At 48.5% G+C, this 27,434-nt stretch overlaps 10 protein-coding genes across 10 annotated transcripts; 2 read left to right on the top strand and 8 right to left on the bottom strand.

Moving 5' to 3' along the window:
• On the bottom strand, nucleotides 1-1,601 carry F4817DRAFT_313509 (Met-10+ like-protein-domain-containing protein; the record flags this gene model as incomplete). Its single annotated transcript, XM_049300259.1, has 4 exons — nucleotides 1-549; nucleotides 612-1,117; nucleotides 1,179-1,280; nucleotides 1,343-1,601. 4 exons carry the CDS (start codon nucleotides 1,599-1,601, stop codon nucleotides 1-3), a joined length of 1,416 nt encoding a protein of 471 aa, XP_049161519.1.
• A 433-nt stretch (nucleotides 1,602-2,034) lies between these two features.
• Nucleotides 2,035-3,763, bottom strand: F4817DRAFT_15347 (Undecaprenyl diphosphate synthase). Its single transcript, XM_049298010.1, has 3 exons — nucleotides 3,497-3,763; nucleotides 3,037-3,442; nucleotides 2,035-2,976 (listed from the first exon to the last, which is right to left on the bottom strand). Exons 1-3 carry the CDS (start codon nucleotides 3,590-3,592, stop codon nucleotides 2,489-2,491), a joined length of 990 nt encoding a protein of 329 aa, XP_049161518.1. The 5' UTR covers nucleotides 3,593-3,763; the 3' UTR covers nucleotides 2,035-2,488.
• A 202-nt stretch (nucleotides 3,764-3,965) lies between these two features.
• On the top strand, nucleotides 3,966-6,852 carry F4817DRAFT_330096 (exocyst complex component Sec10). The gene is made up of 2 exons (XM_049302348.1): nucleotides 3,966-4,348; nucleotides 4,413-6,852. Exons 1-2 carry the CDS (start codon nucleotides 4,153-4,155, stop codon nucleotides 6,764-6,766), a joined length of 2,550 nt encoding a protein of 849 aa, XP_049161517.1. The 5' UTR covers nucleotides 3,966-4,152; the 3' UTR covers nucleotides 6,767-6,852.
• Nucleotides 6,853-7,235: 383 nt separating this feature from the next.
• Nucleotides 7,236-10,156, bottom strand: F4817DRAFT_15297 (uncharacterized protein). Its single transcript, XM_049298005.1, has 5 exons — nucleotides 10,119-10,156; nucleotides 9,595-10,039; nucleotides 9,398-9,509; nucleotides 8,819-9,309; nucleotides 7,236-8,765 (listed from the first exon to the last, which is right to left on the bottom strand). The coding sequence occupies exons 2-5, from the start codon at nucleotides 9,795-9,797 to the stop codon at nucleotides 7,706-7,708; spliced, it is 1,866 nt and encodes a 621-aa protein (XP_049161516.1). The 5' UTR covers nucleotides 9,798-10,039; nucleotides 10,119-10,156; the 3' UTR covers nucleotides 7,236-7,705.
• Nucleotides 10,157-11,774: 1,618 nt separating this feature from the next.
• F4817DRAFT_313505 (ATP-NAD kinase) lies at nucleotides 11,775-13,592 on the bottom strand (the record flags this gene model as incomplete). Its single annotated transcript, XM_049300258.1, has 1 exon — nucleotides 11,775-13,592. One exon carries the CDS (start codon nucleotides 13,590-13,592, stop codon nucleotides 11,775-11,777), a length of 1,818 nt encoding a protein of 605 aa, XP_049161515.1.
• A 2,092-nt stretch (nucleotides 13,593-15,684) lies between these two features.
• On the bottom strand, nucleotides 15,685-17,146 carry F4817DRAFT_15262 (uncharacterized protein). Its single transcript, XM_049297999.1, has 3 exons — nucleotides 16,775-17,146; nucleotides 16,551-16,708; nucleotides 15,685-16,480 (listed from the first exon to the last, which is right to left on the bottom strand). The coding sequence occupies exons 1-3, from the start codon at nucleotides 16,962-16,964 to the stop codon at nucleotides 16,070-16,072; spliced, it is 759 nt and encodes a 252-aa protein (XP_049161514.1). The 5' UTR covers nucleotides 16,965-17,146; the 3' UTR covers nucleotides 15,685-16,069.
• Nucleotides 17,147-17,487: 341 nt separating this feature from the next.
• Nucleotides 17,488-18,753, top strand: F4817DRAFT_313503 (Phosphotyrosyl phosphatase activator; the record flags this gene model as incomplete). The annotated part of the gene is made up of 1 exon (XM_049300257.1): nucleotides 17,488-18,753. The coding sequence occupies one exon, from the start codon at nucleotides 17,488-17,490 to the stop codon at nucleotides 18,751-18,753; it is 1,266 nt and encodes a 421-aa protein (XP_049161513.1).
• A 456-nt stretch (nucleotides 18,754-19,209) lies between these two features.
• Nucleotides 19,210-20,805, bottom strand: F4817DRAFT_330085 (uncharacterized protein). Its single transcript, XM_049302347.1, has 2 exons — nucleotides 20,499-20,805; nucleotides 19,210-20,408 (listed from the first exon to the last, which is right to left on the bottom strand). The coding sequence occupies exons 1-2, from the start codon at nucleotides 20,572-20,574 to the stop codon at nucleotides 19,306-19,308; spliced, it is 1,179 nt and encodes a 392-aa protein (XP_049161512.1). The 5' UTR covers nucleotides 20,575-20,805; the 3' UTR covers nucleotides 19,210-19,305.
• Nucleotides 20,806-21,025: 220 nt separating this feature from the next.
• On the bottom strand, nucleotides 21,026-23,811 carry F4817DRAFT_330084 (ELMO/CED-12 family-domain-containing protein). Its single transcript, XM_049302346.1, has one exon. It carries the CDS (start codon nucleotides 23,511-23,513, stop codon nucleotides 21,393-21,395), a length of 2,121 nt encoding a protein of 706 aa, XP_049161511.1. The 5' UTR covers nucleotides 23,514-23,811; the 3' UTR covers nucleotides 21,026-21,392.
• A 421-nt stretch (nucleotides 23,812-24,232) lies between these two features.
• F4817DRAFT_15034 (general substrate transporter) lies at nucleotides 24,233-26,643 on the bottom strand. Its single transcript, XM_049297968.1, has 7 exons — nucleotides 26,303-26,643; nucleotides 26,022-26,244; nucleotides 25,811-25,967; nucleotides 25,676-25,756; nucleotides 25,297-25,620; nucleotides 25,114-25,229; nucleotides 24,233-25,054 (listed from the first exon to the last, which is right to left on the bottom strand). The coding sequence occupies exons 1-7, from the start codon at nucleotides 26,322-26,324 to the stop codon at nucleotides 24,394-24,396; spliced, it is 1,584 nt and encodes a 527-aa protein (XP_049161510.1). The 5' UTR covers nucleotides 26,325-26,643; the 3' UTR covers nucleotides 24,233-24,393.
• Nucleotides 26,644-27,434: the final 791 nt, after the last annotated feature.

Below are 27,434 nucleotides of genomic sequence, written 5' to 3'. Positions count from 1 at the left end.
TTATACTCGGGCGTGAAATGCCACTTCAGGGGGCACTCTGAAGGATGCGCAGAACATGCGCTTGTTAGGTGCCACATTTCTGGTTTCTAAAACGGATACCTCTTTGGCATTTTCGGCCTCGCCTAACTTCATCTCGACGCCTATCTCCGCCGAGATGCGCTCGCAGATATCATTGAGTGGCGTATCATCATCTGCCTTGGCCGCGAAGCAATAGACATGGACCATGGGTAGCTTCGTACTTGTGTGGGGAACGAAGAGCTCCTCCCGTGCGGCGTAAAGACCGCGGAAGTGTGATAGAAAAGTAATAGCGGATGCAGGAAGGTTCATAACGAAATGAGAAATCGTTGGCGGAATTGGTGTATGTTTAGGTTTCGGGTTGGGCGTTGACTTGTCAGTAGTGTTTGAATTCGGATGTTGACTGCGTCTCAATTTCCTATTCGGTCCCGAGACGACATATTCGCCCTTAGTTGATGATGCGTATACCAGATCGGCTGCTTCCCTGATGAACGTCCGTCCGTCTTGATTGAATGGCCGTACATATTGGTGGACCTAGGGGTAGTTTGTTAATTCGGTTGAAGAAATACAGTGTACATTTTTCATTCGACACTCACCTTATTCCTTTTGATGTTTTCATCCATATAACGATAGCTCTCAGGGTTATAGTCATTAGCCCAGACAAAAACCCCTTTCTTACCAGCAGGTACTGCAAATGGGCCAATACCGGCCATCACATCGCATACGACCTCACCCGGTCGGAAGATATTGACTAACCGCCTGTGTTCGCCCTCCAGCTTACTATTCCAATACACTTTAGAGTAATCGAATCGGAATAGGCAATCATTCTCTCGCACCTCGACATTTAAGTCATCCGGACCAGCAAGGACTTCATATGCAAACGTCCGGAATTCTGATTCAGTTCCTACGTTAGCGACTTTGTTGATGACCGTTTTAACCGCTGGGTTCTTATCGAGTATAACCTCTGCGATTAGTTTCTTGTACGGCAAGAATGCTTCCCTAAGATTCATGTGCGCAACATGTCCTGCCTGGTTGAACCCTCCGGGAATGCCATCATGCTCATCTCGTAGGTCAGGGGGAAGCAGGGATCTCATCACATCCTCTAGAACAACCAGTTAATCATTGCGCTGATAAATACCAAAAATTCAATGTATATCTGTTACCATAAGACCAGTAGTCATAGTCCAACGACAAGTTATACGGGACTATTCCTATCTCTTTACTAGCTACACCATCTTGAAGAGAGGATGTCCATGTTTCAGGCACTGCAAGTAGCGTCGTTAAAAGAATGCAATCAACCGCAATACACTTTTCGGTCCAACGTTACCTTCGGCTTTAACTTTGGGGTTTAAGAGTAAGCATTTTGTGCCCTGCGCTGCGAGGGTCTGGTCCGGGTGGGCTACAACGCCGGGTATCCTCTCAAAAGCGAGAAGAGTATCCTCGCTCTGTAATTTCTGACGCCAGACAGAGATTTTCTTCTTGTCAGCGACTGCAGCAGCAGCAAGGTTGACTGTCTTAGAGAAGAGCGACCTGTCAAGGACACCGAAAGCCGAGCGTATGGTTGGCGGCCGGAGGAGACTGCTCATGTCGTCGCCCTCGGCGGTTATATCCTTCGGAAAGTAAGCAAGAGAGCTATATTAAAATATCAAGGGATCCGTATACCACCATAATATTATAACTTTCTAGGAGGGGTTCTGAGATGGCGCCTGCGAAGTTTTGAATAGACCCTTTGATGGTTTGTGCGAGAAAGATCTACCCCAGGATCGACAAAATTTCGACAGGGATAAGACCCCACGCTAAACCTGCTAAGACGCAAGGCTGCCGCGGCTAGAGTTTGTGTGCGACTTACATGCGCTGATGCGTCATATGTACATACCAAACGGAAGGCTGCGTGGGCTGATGATGTTTTCCACATTCTTGCCTATCTGACCTTGACCTGCCTTATCTGATAATGAATTAGGTTAGGTATCACATGTCAATTTCATCTCTACTCTGCTGTATTAAAGCAACAAATTTAGATATTAACCTCTATTCATCTAACAAGAACCTTTACATAGTATGTTAGCTAATGCCGTAACGGTAATATAATGCTCTTGTCCCGAATGCACCAGCTCTTCTACTAATTATGTACATATATAAACATTCATAGCAGATGCTTTTCTAGCCGTAAGAGTCCGAGTACGGCATACCCAATTACCACTCCCACCTCTATAAACCCCCCGATATATCGACCGAAGAACCCAATTATCCTAGCATGCCTAGGCCGTGAGGGTTTGAACGACTACCTCTGACTAGGCGAGGTTCGGTGGCCGTACCAATATCAGGTTTAAACGAGCTGTATGGAGAATAGCGATATAATGCTATTATTACGTGATATCTATTAATCAGAATACTGCCAATTAGGAGTTGACGTCTAAGCCGTGAATATGATTCGGCTTCGCTCTGCGCTGCGATCTAGGAAAACCTGCTAGATCTATTTTCCAAGTTTGAAGGTTGCTTCCGTATATTTCTGTAAACCTTGGAGGAATACTTGATATGCTACGCCCTGGTTATCAGGCGCGCAGTAGATCTCGGTCAGCCGTATTGGCCATGGCGGATATCCTTGCAGATCAACGTAAGGCTCAAATGAGATGAGTAGGTCCGGCTCTGGCATAACAGCTTCGGATAACTCATGGTCGAGAACATCCAATGTAATGTCGCTGGCCAATATCTTCTCTTGCTGGACCATCTGGACTAGAACCTTGGTAAGATCTACCATGGCCTCTCGGCCGTCGTCTTCGGAGACAAGTATGACCTCTAGCGGAACCTGGTCTTGTCCATAAGACAGTCGGTTTACAGAATAAATAGGTGAGGCTCCACGAGTAATGAGGGACAGCGGCGGAGCTTGGTGCTTTCCAAACCAGCCCTTGAGCTTGTGTGCTAAGGCACGATGTGTTTGAGGCATATAGCGTTTAAGTATTCCTATGCATATTTGTTAGTTTTGGAATGTTTAACCCTAACTGGTAGAATCATAACCCTTACCTGTTCTCTCGTATACAGATAATCGAGGAATACCTGCCGAAGCACACCATGCTGCTACCTCGGAAGCTTCGTTGACAAGCTTTTCCAAGGCATCCCCAGCTCTTCCACCATCCTCCAATGTCAAGATTATACTAACGTGTTTAGGCAACCTTCTATATACGCTAACGTCTCTTCGGACATAATCTGGAGTGTTATGGTGGTGTCTGAGTATGGAAAGGACTCGAAGGGTAACGGCATGGTAGGCTGTGCGAATTCGGATATAAACGGAGAAGATTGCGTGTACAATGATGTATAGCAATGAATGGAGCTGTGACTTGAGGAATTTCCTAACACCGAAGTGGGACGTCTCCCGCTTCCTCTTGCGACTCCGACTTGGTGATCGATTGGGCGGAGAGGGTAGATAATTCTATAATAATTGGACACGTTAGCAGATTGCGGACTCGAAGTTTAATGCACGTACCTGTACGAGCTTTTCTCGCTCTTCTGCACCGAGCTTCTTATGCCCGGCCCTCTCGTCCTCTCGATAGAGTTTCGTATCCTTAGAAGTGAACGACATGATGCCGTAATGGATGTAGGGAGCTATGTAAGAATTTGAATTTGGGGGTTTAAGAAACAATTTCTCGCATAATATTAAGTCATAATATTAAGTGGTGAGCGAGGTTCGCGTTTCAATACGCAATTGAGAAGCTTAAGTTGTCAAGCCTGAATTATTTGGATCAGATGTTAAACAGCGATAGGCCACGATATTACATAGGTACACTAGGTCATCCATGTCGCTGGAGCTCAGCCACAATTAACGTGGCGTCACATACAATTTTAGGAAGTACCTCCACCATTTCCACCCTGTAGCGTTACAGATGTATGTAGGTAGCTAGAGGGTACAGCACGGTACATCGTACCCCTGTAGCCCGTCATGGCTTAGGTACCTAGATCATTGAATCAAATCGACTTCGCCTTGTCGGCGCATTCAAAAGCAACAACGACGCTTCCTGATTGTGATTGCAGTTACAGCACATATTACCACCACAAAACCCTTCTCATTTTCTACCTCGAAAGTCCCCCCTCATGTTACAGGACAAATGACAAATGACAAATTAACCATCGCTGCTTGATGCCATGGAACGGACAGGCTCCGGATCGCGCGCTCTGTTCCCAAAGGGCCCTAGCTTTACTATCGACGATTTCTCCAATAAGGACTTCATAGTCCGTGATTTTGTTGATGAGCTTGCTGAGAATGCTGTGTCTTTCAACCGTCGTTCTGGACCAGCTCAACAACCCTTTGATCCGAAGCCCTTGATCCGGACCTTTGAGAGTATGTTATTCCTCCATCCTCGTTAGTCTTAATACGAGCCGCATGTTAATACTTGTCATAAAAGATGCATTGCAGGGCTTAGGCAACCTATCAGAGGAGCTACAAGCAAAGGAGTCGGATCTTCTATCACAAGCCCGCCGCGGAGAAACCCAGCATGACCAGACTGTCGATACTCTAGGTCGCAAATTAGAGCAGTCCATTGACCAATTCGAAGCCCTGGATCTCACCCTTAATAACCCGAATGGAAATGAGCGAGGCAACCGTGGCGATGCAGGCGGAAATATCGCTGTCCAAATTGGAGAGAAGCTGGAAGAGTTGGATAGGAAACGAAGGCGGGCGCTGGACGCCAACTTTCTAATACAATGCTGGCTCCAAGTTAGCGAAACCGGAGAGCTTACACTACTACAAGATATCCAACGTCAAGGCGGCTCCGAAAACAAAGTGAGATGTGCCGTGATTGCACACCAGCTAATGCGCATTAGCCAAAGATTGGACCCTATTTCCTGGGGTCAGACGAATGGATTCCGCAATGGCTTCGCCAATGGCGATACTGACGATGATAGGAGATATAATACCCGTGAAATATTGGAGAAGTTTTGCGAAACACTAGAGCAAGATCTACTGAAGCAGTTTAACAACAGCTACCGTAAGCAAAACTTCGACGATATGAAGGAGTGTGCCAAGGTGCTATACGACTTCAACGGAGGTGCCAGCGTGATCGCTGTTTTTGTGAATCAACATCAGTTCTTCATTGACAGAGACCAACTTATTACCGACGAGGTGACGATGGATGGAGAAACGTGGGACCAGCTGGCAGACCCCGACTCCGAACCACCGGGCGTCGAGCCCAGCCTTCAATCACTTATTGACGAGGTTAAAATCGTCATGCAAGAGGAGTCGTTTATCATTAAAAGGGCATTCCCTTACTATGAAACAGTCCTGATCAAATTTATACAGCGCGTATTCCAGCAGTCGATACAACAACGGCTGGAGTTGGTGCTAGAGAAAGCCAATACCATCTCATCATTAGCTTTTCTTCGATCCCTCCACTCCTCCAGAAGTTACATCGGTGCCTTGGTAGAGGACTTGAAGGCGCACGGCCTCACAGAGCACCCGGAGCCTTGCTCCCCCCAAATATCCCAGACATTAGATCAGCAGATGGAAGAGTTATTCGTTCCGTATATAGTAGGTAATTCGTATATCGAGCGCGAGAAGAGGAGCTTGGAAGAATTGTTCAATTCGCTGCTCTTCAAGTATAATATTTATCACTCCAGGAGGAAGAAGGCACCCACTGGTTTTATGGCTTCGTTAGCCCAACAGACCAATCAGCTCATGGCATCCGCTAAGGACGCGTATCTAGAGCGGCTTGAATCATCCGATCTCACCCCTACACAGAAAGCCATGATGTTGAGGGTTGCCGGTGTCCAGGAAAACGACAAGAACAAAAACGAAATCGAAGTTTCAGAGGCAGAGGGTGTTTTGAGCACAGTCATAGCAAAGAGGATGCTGACATGGCTTGCCGAAAGTGTCCGACGAACACTCGAGCTGGGCAGTCCAAGCGACACTCCAAAAGACGTTGCTATACTCCTTAATCTCCTGCTGACTAACATGGGTCAAGTCTACGTAGAGACGGCTCTGGAAGCAGCTCTTGAGAAGGCCACATCTCAAGAGAACGTGAAGACGGAACCGGATCTTAACTATCTACCTTCTGTCCGTCCCGCCGTAACGATCGGTAGCATGATGAACCGCTTCATAAATATGGTGCTCATCCGCCTCGCCGAATCCAACACCACTGTACGAAGGAGCATGGAGGCCCAATCGAAGATGGGTATCGAAAGCATCGAGAAGAAAGCCAGTAGCATCATGAAGAGCACCGTGGACGTCATCGTCAACTGGGTCTCCAAGTCCCTCGCCCAGCAGAAGAAACTCGACTTCCTACCCAAAGACGAGCTCAGCATCATCGAGTCGCTACAGACACCAACATGCACCACAACATGCGTGTTCCTATCGCGGTGCACGAAGCTCATCGCACAGGCCGTCGACGGCGCCAACCTCGAGGTCTTCAGCAGCGAGCTCGCGCTCGAGATCCAGCGCCTGCTCTTCGACCACTTCAAGAAATTCAAGGTCAACGCCACCGGCGGCCTCATGGTCACCAAGGACATTGCCGGCTACGTAGCCGCCCTCAAGGAATGGCCTCTAGCCAAAGACGTCGAGGTTGCCGTCGAACTGCTCACCGAAATCGGCTACCTCTTCATCATCGGCCCCGAGGCCCTGCGCGAACGCTCCCGCAACCTAGCTGCTTCGTCCGCGGGCCCTGCCGCCGCGAAGAAGCTGGCCAAGGCCGATTTCAAGGCGTTTATACAGAGCAGAGACGACGCGAAGAGTGCGGGTGTGCAGAGCGTCTTGTCGAGCTTGTAAAAGAGATGTGGGGAGGGCAGGAGAAGATGGGAGAAAACAAGCCGTCTGAACGGGTATCCTAGAACAAACAAACAAACAAACAAACAAACAAACGGATAACAAAAGAGAACGAGGAAATCGACGTGCCTTTAGGTCGTTTGGATCGCGCACGTCTTGTTGCATGTACAATTACGAGATGGATGATACCAAATGCGAGAGAATGAACGCCCCCGACGTATTTATCTACGCCTTACCCAACCCCAACGTGTCCCCCCTATTCGTAAACTAAATCTGTCGAACGTATGATTTTTACTACACCAGGCCATTCGCAATTATAGATGAATATCAGCAGCATGGTTTGATTCGCTTTATTGAGATGTTTACATACATCATAGCAATGCCGATGAGCAGCGCTTACGTCCTCACGGACACAGATCCGGACAGACACCTAACACCTTCCTCCCTCCCTCCGAATCATCGCGTAAACATTAGGTAGCCAACAACTCCTACTCCTTTCCTAGCCACCAACGAACTCGCAAAACCACCACCACTACCATCACCATCACCCCACCACCAGTAGTCCCCATCCACGCGGTGATCAGCCTAACTAAGTACGCCACGCCACGCCGCTTAGAAAAGATGGGAGAATACGCCAATCAGCTCGCGGAACCAGGCAGAGATAGAATCTACCTTGAGCCGCACCATTTTTTTCTTTTCCTAACCCGCCTGATTTAAAACTCCGGTCAAACAATCCATTTCTCCTCCTCGGAGGCCAAGTTCCGCTATCCACGAGCTAGAGCGCATTTCCTTTCCAGGGGTCTCTTCTTCACGTGGTATGCATATAACCTAGTAAATATCCAGACCGTTGCGCTTACAGTAGCCACTTGAATAACTTCTGATGCTAGAGTTTAGCTTCCCTTGAAAGGAATGCGAGTCTTTAGAGGTCCAGGGCAGCCTTTTTCAGCGCCAGTTCCCCTGACTCAGCGACAACAGTCCAGCTACGCAGTCCAGGTCTCCGCGCTTAGTAGGGCTAACTGAACCTCGTGGTAGTTTCCTAGGCTCGTCGTCCCCATTCGCGTTCTCCTTATCCTCGAAGATCGCCATGGGCGAATCCCGCGGTTTTAGTGATGGCGCCGTGTTGGATCTGTTTCCGAAGAGCGAACGTTTAGCCGTGTTATCCTGCTCACCAAGCGGGCGTCCCACGCGGCGAGGGTTTTTGCTGGGGATGGTTTGGTCTTGAACCTTGGGGGAAGGCAACAGTCGTCGGCGATTAGGGTTGCCCTCAGAGTTTGGGCTCCAGTTCTCCTTGTCAGAATCGCCGGATGGACTGAGTATGGTGGTGAGACTGCCTTTTCCTGGCTTCTCCAAATCGATCGTGTCCGGTCGAGTGTCTAATAGCGATGTAGGTGGAAGGGTCTGCATACGTGCCACGCTGCTAGTTGTGCGGCTGAGTTTAGCTTTCTTAGCTACCTCTTCTCGGTGTGCGGGTTTGTTCTGTGGCGCATTGCGCTTGTTAGGATTGGACTGAAGCACGTTTGCCGTACTGTGGCTATGAAGCAGGCTGCTAAGACTGGAGGAGCTACTGCTCGATCGCAGAAGGCTAATAGCTGCGACTGCAGACCCAGAAGACTCGTTCTCGGCTTGCTTCGTTAGCTCATCACGAGTGTCTGCTTCGCAGCAGGATTCCCAGGCATGTACGTCCCGAGATCGGCCTCGGGTGAGCTGTGGAGGTAGATGAGCAGTAAGGGTTGAGATGGGCGGGAGAGTAATCCCGGGTAGGGCGCTCCGGCTCCTGTGAAGGGTCCTGTGACTGCGGACCGGAGGTAACGTATCCGCATCTCCTGATAATTGTATCTGGGCGGGTCTGGGCGGCGACGGCTGAGAGGAAACCAGCTCAGCCTTTCCATCCAGGGAGAGTGATAGACGGACACGAGATGAAGATGCTGAGGAAGGCGGTAGAAGAACTGAGGCAGGAGAGCTGCTAGCGGCTGAGTTAAAAGAGGATGAAAACGACTCAAATCTGGTAAAATTGTTAGTGATTCTGCTCGCGTCCGAAAAAAAGACAGCACATACCTAAACGACTCGTCCCCGGTCCGTCCCCAGGTAGAGGGTGTTGAGAAAGAGTTGTCGAAGCTCCGTCGGTTTGCCAAATACGCGACTGATGCCGACGAGATCTGAGAGAGTGAGAGGCTCTCAAATTCGGTCCTTTGTGGCGGGGGTGGTGTATGCCTTCCGGAGTCCTCAGGCTCTGGTATCGCCGGGTTATCCATGACAGATTGGTCCATGGCGCTCAGCTTCGGGGAAGAATGGACAGAGTGCTGAGGGCTCGCGTCCTGGGAGCTAAAAGGCGATTTCTCCGAATCGAAGGCTTTTTCGTCTTCCGTACGCGTCTCCCCCGGCTGCACAGGTGCGTCTTGCGGTGCGTCTTGCGAGCTCATTTGTGCAGGGATGTAGTCAGATGACAGTATTTGCATACCCCCACCATATCTCAGTGCCGCAATTTCTTGCGGCGAAAGAGGACGCGATTTTCGGCGATCGTTCTGCCGACGGTTCTGGAACCATATCTACGGGCATATTAGACCCAATTCATTCCAACGTGGTTTCCACCAAGTCTCTCACGCGTCTCCGCTATGATCTACGGACTATACTAACCTGAACTTCCTTTTCGTTGAGTGAGACGCGACTCACGATATCAAGACGCGCTGCCTTATCGGGCTTCGGGTTCGAGTTGTACGCGGCTTCAAGAATAGCTTTATCTTGTGTCCTATACAGAAGAAATACAAGATGTGTTTAGTACATGCAATGATATAAGCTGGTTTGGGTTTGGGTTTGGCTCCGGGGGTACACACGTGGTTCTCTTCCGCTTGCCCTTGGGGTGTTTCTCTGTGTTGGAGTCGTGTGTAGGATAGCCGGATTCTAATCTGAAAGAAGATTCGAAAGACATTGTGCTCGAATCCGGATTACTGCTCTGGGAGCTGATTGACCCTCTTGCTTCGCGTGCTTCGCGCACGGGCGGCATGGTGGGAGGTGAGGACGCGGTAGAGTGGGACATTGTTGTAATAGATAATGACTGTTCTAAATATGCATTCTACAAGGTAGTAGACGGGACAGGAAGTAAAACGAGAGACAAGTCCCCCTCTACAATCTACAATGGAGAGGAGAGAATAGATGTTGGAGAGGTAATGATCTTGGTCTTAGGCATAGGCTTAGACTTAGACTTAGGGTTAGGGAAAGGAAAAGAGAAAGAGTAGAGGCTGGTAATCCGTGCTGGAGTAGTAGATGCATTAGTGGGGCCTTCTTGGCGTGTCAGTCTATGTACATAATGTAATCAAGACCGCGTCTTGAGATCTAATGCATAAAGCTCGGGCCATACCTTAAATTGGCCAATCACAGCCCCGATCGCGTTACAGGTCAGCCTAAAAGGGTAACTTATTTACTTGGAGCGTGACCATCTCCAGGTAGACCAGCCAAAACACTCAAAACACCGCAAAGCGGAATGGAATGCGCTAAACAAGCGAGAATCCGGTACTTGCCGAGCTAGATCATTACTATTAAAGAGAAGAACAACAATCTAGCCGCTGTGGATATATAATGCCGGCAATTGGTTTTGCGATTAAAGATATCTTAGTTAATACATAGTTAGTAGTTGCGAAGTTACATGAGGGGCAAACCCATAGGACTGGAGTTGCGTGCATAGGCCACAATTAAAGGAATATTTATAGCTACGATGCAGTAATAACCTAAAGCACTCTGAGATCTACAATACACCAACCAAAGGGTATGAAGTCATGTTTGTACATTTAGATGTATTATTTATTGTATGTACATAAATGATCGATAGGTAGCTATCATGGTCGAACTTAATATTATTCCATATCTCACTCAAAAAGATACCTACCTAAGCAACAAGCTACCCAGGTAAACAAAGTTAGGAAAACAAAGTTTAGAGGCTGAACGATGCTTCTCAAGTCCCATAATATAACATTCCCAAGCTTATGTATGATGTGGGGCAACCGCAGCTAATTTAGGGCTTAGTTATGGCCGTGACATTAATTCATCTCTCAAAGACAGACCAATGTCCATCGTCATAGTAACCCACCCAAGGGGATCAAAAGCCCCTCGCCATTCCCTTCTTCCCTAGCCCTTTCCCTCATCGCCTTATACCTAATAATAGCCTCCATACACTCGCCACGGCGGTACTCGGGGCCCGGCCACCCATGGCTCCGGTAGATATGGCGGACCCAGCAATTATCCTCCCCGGCTGTACCGGATTATCTCCTCGATGATTGTACCCTCCTCCGTATCTAGCAATAATAACAAGTGAAGCCTTGATTTACTTAGGTTAGAGATATTAGCAATTCTTGAATTAACTAGGCCATCATCTTTGGACGGCACAGCATCTAATAGCTGCCTATCAGGGGCTTAATGAGATCAGCATATATTTCAATGCTCACCAATCCGTAAGATTTGGGTAGTGTTTACTTTGGTGGAGGTCAGATACGATGGAGTCAACATTTTTCCAGGCATCCATCTGTCACATAGACGAGGACCAGCTTTACACCGCCTTGGCTAACCCTAACATTGAGTCCACGACTCATCCTACGTCGAACCAACACGGTACAATACAACCTCACTTTGACCCGCTTAGTATAAAAACACATAATTAACTTGCAATACATTCACATGCGATTAGATCAGTTCAGTATAGGCCTCGTAATAATCTTATTCGTAAGAGTCTAGCCTAATCGCCATCGTTGCGACTGGCAATGTAATGACAGTACATTACTCGTAATATGAAGTATTGTCTCCGCAAGTCTATAATACCCAACAAACGAAAAATCAAACCGCTACTCGCCAAGGAAGCACCTTGATTATCTTCTCCACGGAAACTCCTAGCTTGACGCCAATGAACTCCTTGAGGTGTATCGAGATCACCTGAATCCTCCTACCACGTACGCAGTGGAAATCAGACATAACTGCGTGTAGAACCCCAACATCTAGCTCTAATCGAGACTCTAAATCTAATTCTCTACATGCCTAGAAGGCTCATCTGTCGTCGTAAAGGACTCGCGCTGGTGCTGCCATCTTCACTTGCATAGTATGCAGAGTCGGTATCGATATCCCATTCCGGCTCCTCGTCTTCATTGACGGAACCGCCAATTTTGCTCTCGAAGCCTTTCTGGGTGGCAGCTCGCGTGTTCCATTGAAGCGTGCGAGAAACGCTATCAAACCATTCGGTTCCGGTACGCATCACGGTGGGGAAGGGGTATTGAGAAGCCGTGATCGTCACGCAGTCGCCCTGCTTCAGTTCTACCCTGCCTTTTCCATCAAAGGCACAGTACGCTGTCGCGCGGGAATTACGCGGGATAGAAACACGAAGTAGCATCGTGTCACTAAGCACCATCGGTCGGAAAGATAGTGTGTGCGGGCAAATAGGAGTAAGAAGAATGGCAGGAAGGTCAGGGCTGACCAGAGAGCCGCCCGCGGAAAGGGAGTATGCAGTCGATCCAGTTGGTGTGGAGAAGATGCATCCATCCGCTTGGACAACGGTTAAGAGCTCGTTGTCGCCGTACAACTCAAGGTTGGAGACATAAGGCGATGGGCCGCGGTCGATGACAAGCTCGTTAAGAACTTCAAACTGTTCACCCTCTTCCATCTCCGGACCCGAGGTGCCGTTACGGAAGACAGTACACGTGAATCGCATACGAAGGTTGACACGCATACCATCGTCGCCCATTACTTTGTTGAGATGCTGCTTATACTTCTCAAATTCGAAGCTTGTTAAGAAGCCAAGACTTCCCAGACTGAAAGACAAGACGGGAGGAACAACTCTTTGGAAGAGCCAGGAAGTAAAAAGTACAGTGCCGTCACCTCCAAGCGTCAAGACAAGGTCAAATTTCTCCGGGCTACTCCAGCAAAGGTCCGGAGACCAGTATCGAAGCATGGACTCAAAGCGAGTGTCTTCGTCCACAATGCTAGAGGCACCGAAACGCTTCGAGTTGCGTAGTTTCGCATCAACATAGACGTTGACTCCTATATCTGAGCCGTATCGGGGAGTTCTCAGTAGCCACATGGTGAGTTCCCTAGTCAGATACACCAATTCATTATCACGGGCTTTGGTGACGATCATGACACTGCGGACAGCTCGGCGGATGGGCCGACGCTGTAGTTGCTTCGATACCTCACGAACGCCGGTGGCGGTCTGCACTAATCTGGAATGCGACATCCACTCGTCATTTTTGATTTCCTCGAGGACCTTATCAATATCGACTGCGTCATCAAATCGGTTGTGGTAAAAGCATGGTGACTGAAGAGAGGGGAATGCGGTGGTCGGAGTTATGTTTCGGGCGGCAAGCTCGGATAGAGCGTCGGAGAGTTGTTGAGAGGACGAAGAATTGCCAGGTCGTTTATCGACCGCTGAGTGGGCGGACAACATGTTGTTTAATGATAATGCTTCAGGTTTATTATTCCGTGCGACAGAAGCGAGTGCTTTCATAAGAGTTTGGCGCGGGACGGCATCGACAGAGGGTGCGTTCTTGCGGTGTCCGCGCGATTGATGATTATTGGGAATGACGTCTGTACCTTCTATCGTTAGAGCAGAAGGCTCTGGTTTTGTGTCGTTGCCGTCAGCATGGTGGTGGGATTGAGAAGTAGAAAGGAAATGCGGCGCAGAGTCGGACTTTGTAGGCGAACCGGATTGTCGCAGGGGTTGATCTTGATCTGGAATGGCTAAGATGGAAGTGGATTGCTTAGAAACGGGGCCGACAGCGATCCCGACCCCTCCGTCAGCTTCCTCCAGCGTGTTATTAGTACTAGTATTGTTACTTAGAACAGGATGCACCCCCATTGTTGGCGAACCCATTAACCCTAAATTAGGCATAGCTCCACACGCTTGTACCTAGGCGAAAAGTATCGATACGGTCGATACGGTTGATACGGTTTAACAGAAACCGCCAATTCCGAAGATAGCACAAAGGTCCTATGCTATGTCCGAACCGTGCAGGATTAATTTAGAACCGGTGCAGATGATGTCTCGATCGTTTGAATCTGATTCCCCGTCGTACAACCAAGAACACTAAAACAATAGGTAGTTTGTCAGCGGGAGATTCCTATAAAAGGCAGCACGTGTACGAAGTAGGAGGAGGGGGACCGTATTCTGGTTTATAATAGCCAAGGTAACGAAATCTGGTGCTGGTGGCACTCGGCAAAGAAACCATGCGGTGACGGCACACTATAGGCGCTTCACCTCCGAGACATGGCAAATCATGGGTAGCAAAACTTACAGAGCTATTCCCGAGCTATGTTAGTCTCGTGATATCGAGACACTAGATGTGATGACGATAATGGTCACAACAGCGGCAGATTTCCGGAGACCGAATCGGCGAATATGTCGTCTTAGGACGCACAGAAGATGTGAGAGTTGGCTCTCGATTAGGATTAGATGGTAAACTCCGTTTAGAATTAAGCTATCCCGCTAGTGGCTTGTTCTTATGGTCGAGCTGAAGGAGAAGGAGAAGGAGAAGTCGGCCGTGGAGGAATTCGCAAATGTCGAGTAAAAGGTCCGCCGAGGAAAATTAACAATGTTGGGATTGATAGAAAAACGAATTGTCGAGGGATATATAGTTATGTTATTAAAAAAGAATAAGAATGAAACAACTCGAGTTCAACTCTGCGAAAGACTATATGTTGGTAGACAGAACGAAGGTAGCAGCCAGGCCGGGAAATAGTCAAACGCAAAAATTAAAGGTTGAGTTTGCAAGAACTTCCAGAGTTCTGCTTTGCTGTTTTCACAAACAGCCGGTTGAAAAGAAAGACTTGGGTCTGAGTGACTGAAGATCCAGTTAGACGAGAGACGCAAGAATTCAGTCGTGCCCGACTCACTTATTAAGATAAATCGGCTACTTGGTGATAGTAGGTGATAGAGATGGAGAGGACCGGCTGTGGAGATGCTTGAACGGTACCTCCGTGCATGGATTGTGGAGTAGCAGCTAGGTGGATCAGGTAAGGGTCCGGCTCAAGTGGGGGGTTATAGATGTATCTAAGTACCCAAGTACTCTAGTACGTAGAATCCTTTACGTACGCGGTTCTTTGTAGAAGGGTGGCACTAATGAATGAGAGAGATAGGATAAGAGAGGATAAGGAGGATAAGGAGGATAGGAGCTGTCGCGAAGGCTGCAACTTCGTATACTGCATCTAGTAGTAAGACCCGAAGTGACAGCCGCCCTCCCATACGTTCCTGCAGTGTCTTGTATCTCGATTCTCAAAAAGTCATAAAAGATTAGAAAATTAGAAAATGGAGGGTACGTGGCGGTTCGTTTGACCCACCATTACTAGTACTTCTCCTGTTTCCCCCTAACAGATGCTGTGAAGTCTTTTCGCGCCAGGTCTCACGTTGTAACTCTTACGCAGGGATGCGTAAGCGAACGCTGCGTTAAGGAGACTAGACTTGTCTCATCTTTTCCAGCTCCCCAGTCCAGGGCTTGCAAACGCTCCCGGATTACCTGCAACCGATCTTCTCAATCGACTAATCAATCAACTGGAAGCTGACGGGGTCTCTTGAGCCTCCTTGACCTCCTGCAGACATCAGCATTATGCTGATTTGTTTTGGACCTTCACTTGAGAACGAATCCTGCTGCTGCGTCTGGAACATCATCGAGCAAAGTGGCCTCCCCTGCGAAGATCACACATCCAGAAACAACCATTAACCGCCACTCCACCACCATGGGACTCCACTGCATCACAAATAAATCGAATTTCGATAGGATTGTCAACCCGTCTTTTCGGTACCTCGTAAAAGTCCTAGCTGAGAAAACGTGGCTACGAACAATATGCGCTGTGAATCTTTGCAGGCACATCTTGTAAAGACTGTCAATGCCATCACCACCGCACTTGATTGGTGCTCGGGACGAAGCGCTTTCTTCGTTTCCTAGTGTCCCTATAACAGACTCGTCGGTTAGCCCAGCATATCTGCCAAACTCTTGGCTAGCATTGGCAACACATACCTAGTCATTAGCTTCCTGGGATGCTGCCATTTTTCCCGTCCGCCTACCAAAAGGAACCATCCGATCAACATTTGCCATGCTAATGCAAACAAGAACCCCATTAACTACTAGCCAGATGATCCACCGCGCCCGGTAGAAGATCCCCAATCCATAGCATCTCCATGAAAGCGATGCGCCGATTCGGGAGTATCAAACATGTCTGAGCGGGACTAGACCAACGTACATTACTGACCGCCAATCCAGCATTGTTGCCGTAGATTCTAGCCAGTCATATCCGTATAATATAGCCCGTGCTAATCCAGGATGTACGGGATAGAATCGCTTACTTCCAATGTAAGTCCGAGGCTATTTTCCCCTCCAGCGTAGATCGCGTAAACTGCCTCAAGTCCGTACCAGGTAGGCTACTATCATCCATGAGGGTATCTCCATCGCCCGTAGTGACGGGAGGGCAGCATTGACGTTGAGCGACGGCAAAGGCATCGTCCCATTCTTTTACCGTGAAGCTTCCTTCACTTTCTGCGAGTATCAATTCATCGTGCGAGGTAAACGAGAAGACATGGAACGATTGCGACGTTTCAATTTCTCGCGGCGAAGGGTTTAAGACGACTTTCTTCGATTGACCATCAGCGACAATAGCCAGTGAGGTCGATGTCAGTGTCGCCGTCAACGGAAGGGCGGCAGAGAGGAGCGAGAGCACCGCTGTCTGCAGTAGAGCAGGCAAAATAGGCAGGTTCTAGAAGATTGCACGTCCGGTTAGTATGCTCTCATTTTTCTCCTAAAACCCATATTGAAGTGCAGCTTACTGAGGTAGCCTGTGCTACTTTGGCATTGACATATTCGTTCTCAGGCGCAGTGGTGACTTGTAGAATAACCTGGATTAGGGTCCTCGGAAAGTTGTTGACGAGGATGATCTGGCGCAAAGTCGACTGAATCAGTGACTCCAAGTGCCTTTCTCTAGTGCCTAGAAAACAGCAATGGTGAGTGGTGTTTATATATAAGGGTCAGTGTGCTTCGAAGGAAGCCATACCTCCAACCCCTGCAGCTGGTCGTACGATCACGTCGACGGCCGCCTCCTCCGGGAGCTCATCTCGTCTCTGAACCTCGATCGGCCCATTTACAGCCCCAACCACGGTATAGCCAGCAAAAGAGAAAGTAGCGGAGCCGTCAGAATTTTGAAGGTGAGACAGTAATGCTTCTGGTTCGGTATTGATCGTCATTTTCGCGAGGAATTGCAAGGGATTTTTTTTTGGGTTGTAAATGGTGTTTGCGCAGAAATCGTAATGGTGAGGTCTTGATCTGACGATTTCTGACGATTTCTGACGATTGGGATTTAACTTTTTCTCAATTAGGTTTAAGGTAGGGATCTGGCAGCCAAGCAGCCTGTACAATAGGATAAATCTGGGCGCGGCTGCATTTCATAGGATACAGGTAGGTATGTACTTTAACCCCGCCATATTTGTACTATTGCATTGTGCAGCTGTGGCCCAATACATAGAAATAACGAAAAGATACTCGCAACTTCTATTTCCTTCATCAATTCGATATATGTACGTACATATTAGGTATTCAGTAATGCGTGATTGCAGAGGGGTGGCGTACCTTAACTTTAATACCTGCATACCTCATATGGTACCTGCATCTCTTTATAATCAACTCATCACGATCGCCTTGAGATACCTAGGTCTGATCAACATTTTTACAGATACTATTCCTGGTTCTATGATTAAAGCTAAAGCTATCATGGCTACCCAAAATCCCCTACAAACGATACCGAATCTTAAGGATAAGATCCCGAAGTTGGAGCCGCGTCGTCGACGGCCTCCACCATCAAACCCTCTTCCGCCACCAGAAACGCCTACTTTACCGCCACCACCAGACCCTTCATCTCATTCATTCCAGGTTCCCACCCGGCGAATCTTGTCTACTGAGGACCACAAACTCTTTCTCTCATCACAAACTCACACCCTCATTCTAGCATTTGTCTTCGGTCTCGCAGATGCTGTAGTAGACACTCCTATATCAGCTATCAAGGATGACGACTGTAGTCCCATCATCAAATCTATCATTGGTGTTCTTGATGAGGTTGAAGCACTAGTTCTAGCCACCCCTCCCGACGATGCCGAAGGGTCGCGGTTTGGAAACAAGGTCTTCCGTACCTTTCTTGACAAGGCCAAAGCTACCAGTCCGTCTTGGCATCGGAAGCTCGGTCTGACATCGCAAGATGCTATCTCGGAGGTCGAGACATACCTTAACCAGTCTTTTGGCAACCGGACCAGAATAGACTATGGCTCAGGTCATGAATTAAATTTCATAATATGGCTGTTGTGCTTATATCAGCTTCAGATTGTGAAGAAAGCCGATTTCAAAGCACTGGTCCTCAAGGTCTTTACCCGGTACCTAGAGCTTATGCGAACAATTCAATCAACATACTACCTCGAACCAGCTGGTTCCCACGGCGTTTGGGGTTTGGACGACTACCAATTCCTACCATTTCTCTTCGGAGCTAGCCAGCTTCTCCATCACCCTTTTATCACCCCAATGGCGATACACCAGGAACTAACCCTAGAAGAATTTGGCCATGACTTCATGTATCTTGGTCAGGTGAACTTTGTCAACAGCACGAAGACCGTCAAAGGCCTGCGCTGGCATAGCCCGATGCTAGACGACATCTCATCAGCGAAGAACTGGACCAAGATTGAGGGCGGTATGAGAAGGATGTTTGTCGAAGAGGTGCTCAAAAAGTTGCCAGTGATGCAACACTTTCTCTTCGGTTCACTGGTGCCTGCTGTGGAGGGTATGAGCACCGAGTCTGAGGCAGGCGTATCGAACGAAGAAAATGAACCCGAAGGTGGAGGAGTGGTTGTCGAGCACGACGGAGTGAAACACATGCACAATGGCAGCAGTTGGGGCGACTGTTGTGGGATTAAGGTCCCCAGTGCGATTGCCGCGGCCCAGGCGATGCGGAAACAAGGCTCTGGGGAGCTACGCCGGATACCGTTTGATTAGGTTCCCCGGTTGCTCCTAAGAAGATGAAGACGATGTTATGATAGAATGTAAGGGCATAGAACCCTGGTACTTTCATGATTGCGATGCTTTATACTGCAATATCGAGGTACAATATTTGGTGTTATAATCTCAATTACTAGTGTTATGAACGGCATATATATCATACCTATGGCAAACTCAGCCGGTGTTATTTACAACCCAGAAACTCAATCGGAAAGCTACGAAAGTAATGAAAACTAGTATCATATCATAAAGTAGTTTTAAACTGGACGTATACTGAAGTATAATAATCTAACGCCTTACAACCATGGCCATAGTTCGTAATCCTAACTACCTATCTGGTGTTTTTCCACTAAGCAAAAAACCAAAGGGTATCCTTCAGCATCAAATACAGTTGACCAAGCCAACCGTTCACAAAAACGGACACTCAAGCTCCGCAGTGAACAAGTAAACACTAACCCCCCCCCCCCCCCCCCCAAGCGCCATCACGCAAAGTCAAACACGCAACTTAAAACGACCCTAGTCCTTCATCCCCTCCCCCATACCCCTCTCCTAACTCTCCCGATACAACTTCATCAAATCCGTCCTCATCTTCTGCCTCGCCTCCCCATCCAACCTCCTCTGGTTCTCCAAATCCGCAACCCGCTGCTGCAGCTCCGCGACCTTAGCCTCCGCCTTCTTAGCCGCCTCGCGCGACGCATCGCGTCCTCTCTCGAGGCCCTTGGCGCGCGCCGCGTGCCGATCCAAGGAGCTTCTTATCTTGCGGCGCACGGCACCGTCGATGTTCTGGTCGTACAGAAGCGCCATGATTTCCTGCGTGAGCTCCCGTTCCCTTCCGGGCGTGGCGGGGTCTTGTTGCTGCTGCTGCTGCTGCTGGGAGGACGGGGGGCTGGTTGAGGATGCGGCTAGGTCCCGCTTGGGAGTGGTGGGGGAGGAGGGGTCTGCGAAGAGCACGCGGCGGACGGGCTTTTCGGTCAGCGGGGTTGCCATGCCGTCTTCGATGAGGGTACGAGAGCCGGAGGGGGTGGCGAAGGCGTTGCGCTGCTTGGTTTGGGGTTGGGCTGAGCTATTGGCCAGAGCGACGAGTTCCTCCTCTTCGCCGGAGGTGAGGTCGCTATACTCCTCGACATTTAGCTCGACGTCCGACCATTTTCTCTTCGGCGCTGCTGATGGCGTGTCTGGCGTCGAGTCAGACTGCGCCTGAGCGTCGTCTGAGGTGTGAGCCGAGTCATCATCTTCGTCTGATGAACCGCTCTTCTGTACACTTTTGGCCACCTCCTTGGAGCTAGACCTAGTCTTCATAGTCGAGCTTTGAGCCGTCGCAGAAGGAGAACCGGGGTTAAGCATACGGTCTAGATCTGCTAGACTAGTAATAGGAGTCTTCTCCTGCCGCTTCTCTTTCGCCGGAGTTATGCTCTCATGGAGCGTTCGCTGCCTCTTCTTAGGCCGCCGGCTGGGAGTCCCCTCAGCCTCGCTGCGTGAATTAGTCAGGACGTTATTAACTTCGCGCACGTGGGCGTCCTCAGTCCACAGGAAGAAATTGCATTTATTCTCCTTGTTTCTGTCCTTTTTGCAGGCGTAGAAAGATCGTCCCTTATTAGGGGTCTCTCGCTTGGCTAGGTATTGGATTGCGGGAAGGCGAGGAATACAGTTGCCTAGTGTTACGAACGATAAGTTAATTAGTTTATCGTGTGGTATATCGTGTGGTAGCGGATATGATCTATTAAGTTTAAGGTATGACTTACAATACCAAATGCCGTTCCTAAAGTGTCCATTCAGTGGGACTTTGCCCGACGGACTAGGAGCGCCCGACCGTCGCATCTTGTTAGGTAAGCTTCTTTGATATTTATTCCGAGGTATGTATTTGCCTCAATTGACTACGTATTTGTAATCATATGATGTGAACTCAATACAAGTGTCTTTGTCTGAATCCAGACCGTTGGAGTTTGGAGTTGTAAACGGAATTGTTTCACAGCAATGACGATAAACTCAAAGATTAGGAGTGACGGCAGGTGGGGAATTCTGTAGTGTTGCCAGGTGGTTGGGGCTGGGCTGAAAACCGGTTGTAACTAATAAATGGATCCTGGGAAGCAACCACGCTAGTATTCCGTACATATAACTCCTATGCACATACGAAGTACATACATACATCAATATTGCCCGCAAAGCTTGGCAGAATCACCCGCGGCGCATCGTAAGACGTTCAGTAGATCTCACAAAATAATACCTAGTTCTAAATACTAAATAAGTTAAGGCGAGCTGGACTATTAAATTTAGAAATCTAGGAATTTCATATATAAACTTATAGCTGCCTTAAGTCAGGCTTATCCTGTGTTAAGAAGTCCTAGAATACAGCTAATTATAAGTCGATTATTAACAATATCGATTCTTAATTCAGTCGTGGGTATATCCTCTAAAAGTACAAAAACAAAACGTGGTATCCTCGGACAAAAACGATCCGCCGTAAAAGCTTCATCCCCTGCGGGCGAGTCTGTATGTCGATTAACGTTGAAACCAGTGTAATAGTACCACCCCTTCTGCACTCTAGGAGTCTGGATCGCAGACTTGTACTAATAGTAAGTATGCGACCCAAAATCGATGCTGCCCGATGCCTCTACATATTCGTAGAGGAAACCATATTAAATTTCGTACCAATAATCGTCATTTAGTTCCTCTCTACTCGGCACCACACCAGCACCCTCTGGTGGGCCCATGTAAGTGGCTTCCATCCGGACATTCAACAGTCTGATCTTCATGCCATAGTCTTGTACCAGCTTGATGAGCTTATTAGTCTCTGCTGTTATCGGTGTTTGGCCTAGCAGCATTAGCAAGCCGTCGAGCCACTCCGATGCTAGGCTATGGTTCAAAGGATGTAGAGTGAGCAATGGCTCCTCTTTTATGTCGCTCAGGTCTTTAGCTTTATTAGCCTCGTCAACATTAAGATAGCCAAAGATTGTAATCTTTGTGCTGTTGCTCGTCTCGCCGCCCGCGTCACCAGACGGAACAGATACGTTAGACGCGACAGAGCTAACTTCTCGTAGATCTACCTTCTCACTAAGCGCATCCAGATTCGGCTCCGGCCCGGTTCGGAACGCAAAATCGGCCCAGTGCAGATAGCGGCGGTTGTGCGACAATTTAGCGTACCTCCAAAGTGTACCATTAGCTGCACGACGGTTAGGTGCGTTATTCCCTTGGTCATCTTTTCGCGTTGATGGCTTCGAAAACCAGCAACCTTGTAAGAGACATCGGACACGTTGTTCCTTGATAAATGTGAGGGCCTCCTGGTTTAAGCCTTCCCGCACTTTGTAAAGGTGCTGGCCCCATTGGTCGTCGAACGAGAGTTCTAGGAGCTCCATTTGGAGCTCGCGCAGCCGCCCTAAGTCGTATTCAACTAGATCATCCTCGACCTCTAAGACGTCCTTCGATCGGCCAGCCTGTCCTACAACCTGGTCGACAAGTATACGAACCAATTCTGCCACCTTATCAAAATCCTCCTGTTCTGCGCCCGTAGATTTCCATAGCTTGAAGAATGCATTTAAACCAGCTGTATGTAATCTAGACCATTGGAGAAGCAACGGTCGGAAGAGTTTGTCTTGGTGTGTTCCGTCTGATAATTGATATCCTCTTAGATCTTCCATTTCTGATTTATCACAACCAAAATGTTCGTACAAAATAAGCGTAACCGCTAAGCTGGACCTGGCGATAGGACAACGTTCGTGGAGCGGCTTGGTGGATTGCTCCAGAAGTAACTTCTGAAACCCATCTTCGTTCTTTCGCACGTAGTCCGCAAGATCCATAAGCCCAAGGAACCCCGTATTATTAAACTCTGCCGCCGGGCCCTCAGTCTCGAAGCCAAGCCTCCTCCACTTCTCGGGATTGTGTCTTCTGCTACCCTTCTTTCCGGACTCCTGAAGCTCTTCAACTTTCCCTACACCGTTCACGTGGTCTCTATTTGGCGCGCTGGCAAGATGAAGCCCTTTTAACGCTCTCCTGTGTTCGGGTCTTTCAACGTCAACCTGAACTTGCCGCCACTTTTGAAGCAGCACCTTAGTAAGAGACTGAAACTCCAACAGCGGGTGTGCAAGATCTTGCAGTGCCGAACTCTGCATCAGGTTGTATACCGCCTTGATTAGACCCAGATCTTGCAATCTCCTTATAAACTTAGGCCACTCTTCCCCAGTACCAGCTGTCTTACCACTGTCGAGATTAGACTCGCCTGAGACAGCATCCCTTATGAGAGCGTTGATCAACATAAGTGCGTTGGCGCAGAGGGCGTGGTCCGCCGAGTTTAATTGCTGGATGACGAGGTCGAAGAACTGTGGATACACGGCGACAGCTGGCTTTAATGCGCGAAAGCCGAACGATACAGGCACCCGTCCTCCTGACGAGGTAGACTGCGAATGGCTGACAAGTGCGACGAGAATGGACATAGCACCTCGAAGAATGTTGACCAAAGGATTTGTGACGATGAGTTCGACAACGCGCTCAACTAAATCACCTGCAGTCGGGCCCTCGAAGATATCCCATCCCATGTCCACCTCGAGCAATCGACTGAGACTTTGTAGCGAATATGCGAGGGTATTGCCGCCGGTACTCATGATAAGACGCCGTAGTATAATTAAACCGCCAGAGGAGATGAATACATCGGCGAAGGAGGGGTCATTTATAGAGGACTGCAGTTTAAAAACTGCCATTTTCCGCGCGGCATCTTCGTCGCTAGCTAACCGCGACAGCAATGCCGGTATGTCTGCCTGGTCCATGGTTGTGGTGTTGGAAACGCGATCGGGCGGGTTTGCGAATGTGAGGGCGGAGGGGCAGCGGTCAATCGCAGGGGAAAGTCGGCATGAACCAGCGCGACGTGGCTGCTGTAGGGCTAAAAAAGCTCAACAAGACACTATAAATACATAATCACATTAACGAGTTACCATGGTACACCAATGGTATATGTATATGGTTTTTTATTTTTATTTTTTTGCCAGGTGAATGAATGCTGCAGACAGTTGATCTTTGCCAATGCGGCTCGACGAATATGGAGAAGGGAAAAGGTAGGATAAGGAGTATCGAGCAATGGGCGCATTGAGCTCTGGAACAAATCGAACAAATCGGTGCAATGTTAGATTGGCAGATTGGGTAAGGGGAACCGACGTTTTGATGTGGGGCAGTTCCTATTCCGTGCTTGGCTTCCAATTTTGTACGTACATAATATCTGCACATGCAAGGAACCGGATTCCCCAAAAGGACGGTAAAGTTTACATAGGGGTAGCGCAATGTCTCACTTGCATATTAGGTACTTCGTGCTTTAGGTACATATTTAAATTGTACATTGATGTACCTAATGTATTAAATGTATTACGGAACAATAGAAATCAATTACGAAGTACATAGTAGAACCTTGTACCTAATCTACCAGGTACCTGGGTGGTATTCTCCGAATAACTCCGGTAGAAATATATTACATAACTACTTCGTAGACTAACAGCAAGGTTAGATTATTCTTCAATTTGTGTGGTTACTGGTATATGAGCTAGAAGTCTTCCTTCGCTTATGCCTCCCCAACTCCAACAAGATAAAGTACTGCAGCATCTCTGACCTCGCAAATACTAGAGGTCAGAATAATAGCTATCGTTATTGGACAAAACCCTACACGGTCTCCTTAGCTACCTCACTTGTTGCTGTCTTTTGGAGTTCCGGATGCACATCAGTATGAACATCTTCGCCATGCTCTTTGCGGTTCAACACGGCCTGGATCTCAGCCTCAAGACGAGAACCACCCTTCTTGGTCTTCCACGCCGCTGGCGCGCCCTTAGCAAACAATATTTCGATTTCCTCGATAGTCTTGCCACATGTTTCAGGGTACGTAAACCAGGCTTGGATAGCTGCGCCGATACAAAGCACGCCGAAGATGATGAAAACTTTATACTTGATGTTAAGGAATGCTGGCGGGGTGAAGAGTCCCAGGGCGAAGTTGAACAGCCAGTTGGCCACCGCAGCCAGTGACATTCCAGTAGCGCGTGTTCCAAGCGACCAAACCTCAGCAGCGTAAACCCAAGCGACAGGAGCTAGAGTGAGCGCATAGACGATAATGAGAAGGTAGCTAAATGCAATGACACCGTGAGCAGGGGAGCCCGTGACTTTGAAAACAACATTGTGGTTTCCGCCGACACCCTCGGGGACATCAATGCTGTAGGTACCAAGAAGGCCACCAACTACAAAGTGGCATATAGCCATTCCTATGGCACCAGATACAAGGAGCGTTCGACGACCGGTACGGTCAATGAAGAAGAACATAATGGTGGTGAAACTAAATATAATCAGCACCTATTGTAAAGGATCGGATCGCCTCGGCTCATTACGACTTACATGATGAAGACCGCATATTGAATGCCGGAAGAAACCAAGTTGACATCACCTTGGAGATCCGCCATCAAGAAGACGTATCCGATATAGTAAACGATAACATTAGCGCCACTCAATTGCTTTATAGTGTTTTATAGTGTTAGCGTTACTGAAACTCACGGTGGTAGCATTTCGTATAAGACTTACTTGCCAGGCCTGTACACTCATTCCAGCCAGAGTTCGCTTCCACATGCCATTAACGAAGAACTTCTTCCATCCTCGAATCGACTCGCGCTCTGCGTTCAGGACAGTGTGTATTTCCTCCCACTCGGCGACGACAAGTGGGTCGTCCTTGTTACCACCAGCTTGGATATCAGCAAGAGTTTGAATTGCCTCTTCCTCGCGGCCGACTTTGGCAAGCCATCTTGGAGACCTAGGAAGGAAAGGAAGACCGATCATAAGACCCACGCAGGGAATAAATTGTGTTCCCCATGCGGTTCGAAACGACGCCGTGCCTTCGATTTTAGAGCACTGCAATAATGAGTTAACTATTTCTCACCGTTTGTGAATCGTGGGAACTACTTACTCCATAACCAATAAAGTACATGATCAAGATACCCCACTCAATGGCAAGCTGCTGGATAATGATAATGCGACCCCGAGTATCCTATATAGCTCGTTAGCGACTGGTAGTGGTTCCAAGCACGAAGTCTCAACCTACTCGTGGGGCAATCTCTGCGAGATACACAGGGACTTGAGAAGAGGTGATACCGACACAGACACCGTTCAAGATACGACCAGCAATTAACGAGCCTACTCCGGTGGTAGCAACTTGGACCGCAGTTCCAGCTAGCCACCAAAGACAGGCAAACATGATACTACAAGACGTGAGATTCAACTCTAGTAGATACCAATGAGGAGTTCAGACCTACCTATCACGTCGACCATACTTATCCGAAATAGGGCCGGCCATCAAACTACCAACGACAGATCCAGCGGCAAGAGCAGACCCAATGGCTCCTTGGGTGAGACCAGAGGGGTTGTTGAAGTAGTCGATATATTGGTCGGTAATGACGATGGCAGACATGGACGAGATATCGAAACCGAAGAGCATACCGCCCACGGTGGCGATAATCGCCATGAAGTAAGTGTTTGCTAAGACGTGTAAGCATTGCGCACATATAATTCTATTGACTGCTATTAGTCGACGTACTGATCTTTGGAAACCTCGACATCTTGATCGCTTTCCTCGTAGGTTTGTCACGGGGGAGGAAAACAAGCTATAGCACGTGAAGGCAAAGTCGAGTAAGAAGAGTGGCAGCTCGGGGAACGACAATCCATGGTGGTGGAGTGAACCCTTCATATATTAAAGCTCACTTGCATGCGTCCCAATGACACCCAAGTTGCTCCCGGCCATGGCCATCGCACGCTTACTGCGTAGCATGGGCAATCTTGGGCCCATTCGGTGATTTTCCGCCGTGCAGGGGGCAGCACCCATCGGGCCATAATCCATATGAGGAGCTGCAGCTTTCAGAAGCCACCGGTGTAAAGTCGCAATACGGAGCGCAGATAAGGACGGGCTGCTATAGGTGCAGAAATTGACCCCCAGGTGAGCTTGACCATTGGGTTTCGACATCACATCCCCATCCGTTTCCAACTTCCAAGATCCTTCAAGCGCAAGGCCACCCTATAGCGCGGGGTCTTCTCCTACAACTAACCCGTACGTCTCCCCACATCCTCACTTCTAATGCTACGGTATCCCTAAGACTACCAATCACTGCGCGGCTCCAGCTCTGCGGTCCTCCACATTACTCCAGCGGATACGGGGTATATTGCCCGCTAGGACGAAGTTGCGGAGGCGGGAGAGCATGGAATTATCGAGCTAGCCTCTTCTCGGACCGAACTTCTAGTTTGCTGGTTGGTGCGCTTAGAACTTCGAGATCGTCTAACCTCTTTAGCTGCTTCAATTCCCGGGGTTGCGGGGATGGTGGCTTGTGGGGAACGGCTCCAATTTCAGCGAAGCTCTGAGCAAAAGTCTCGACTAACATAATATCGTGTTACATTCTGGGAACGTGTCTTACGTTGGATTTATATGATATCTTCATATACGAGTTACTAGGTTAAAAGACTGAGAATAGCTACGAGTAATTGGAGAAGATAGAATTGCAATGAACTAACTAGATCAGATATATTGGTACGACTTATGCCTGACTACCCTGTCTTAAGACTCTATAGAGTGTAGCAGGATCGGTTTAGCTTCACGGTACTTGATGTAACTAATTTATTGAAGCATATGCGGTATTCTATCCAGAATAAAATGTTACAGAGATGAGTGAGAGAATTTG

The sequence above is a fragment of the Daldinia loculata genome (genome assembly GCF_022478755.1).
Source record: "Daldinia loculata strain CBS 113971 unplaced genomic scaffold F4817scaffold_10, whole genome shotgun sequence".
Taxonomy (NCBI): Eukaryota; Fungi; Ascomycota; class Sordariomycetes; order Xylariales; family Hypoxylaceae; genus Daldinia; species Daldinia loculata.
This window is presented reverse-complemented; position numbering and strand designations above follow the sequence as displayed.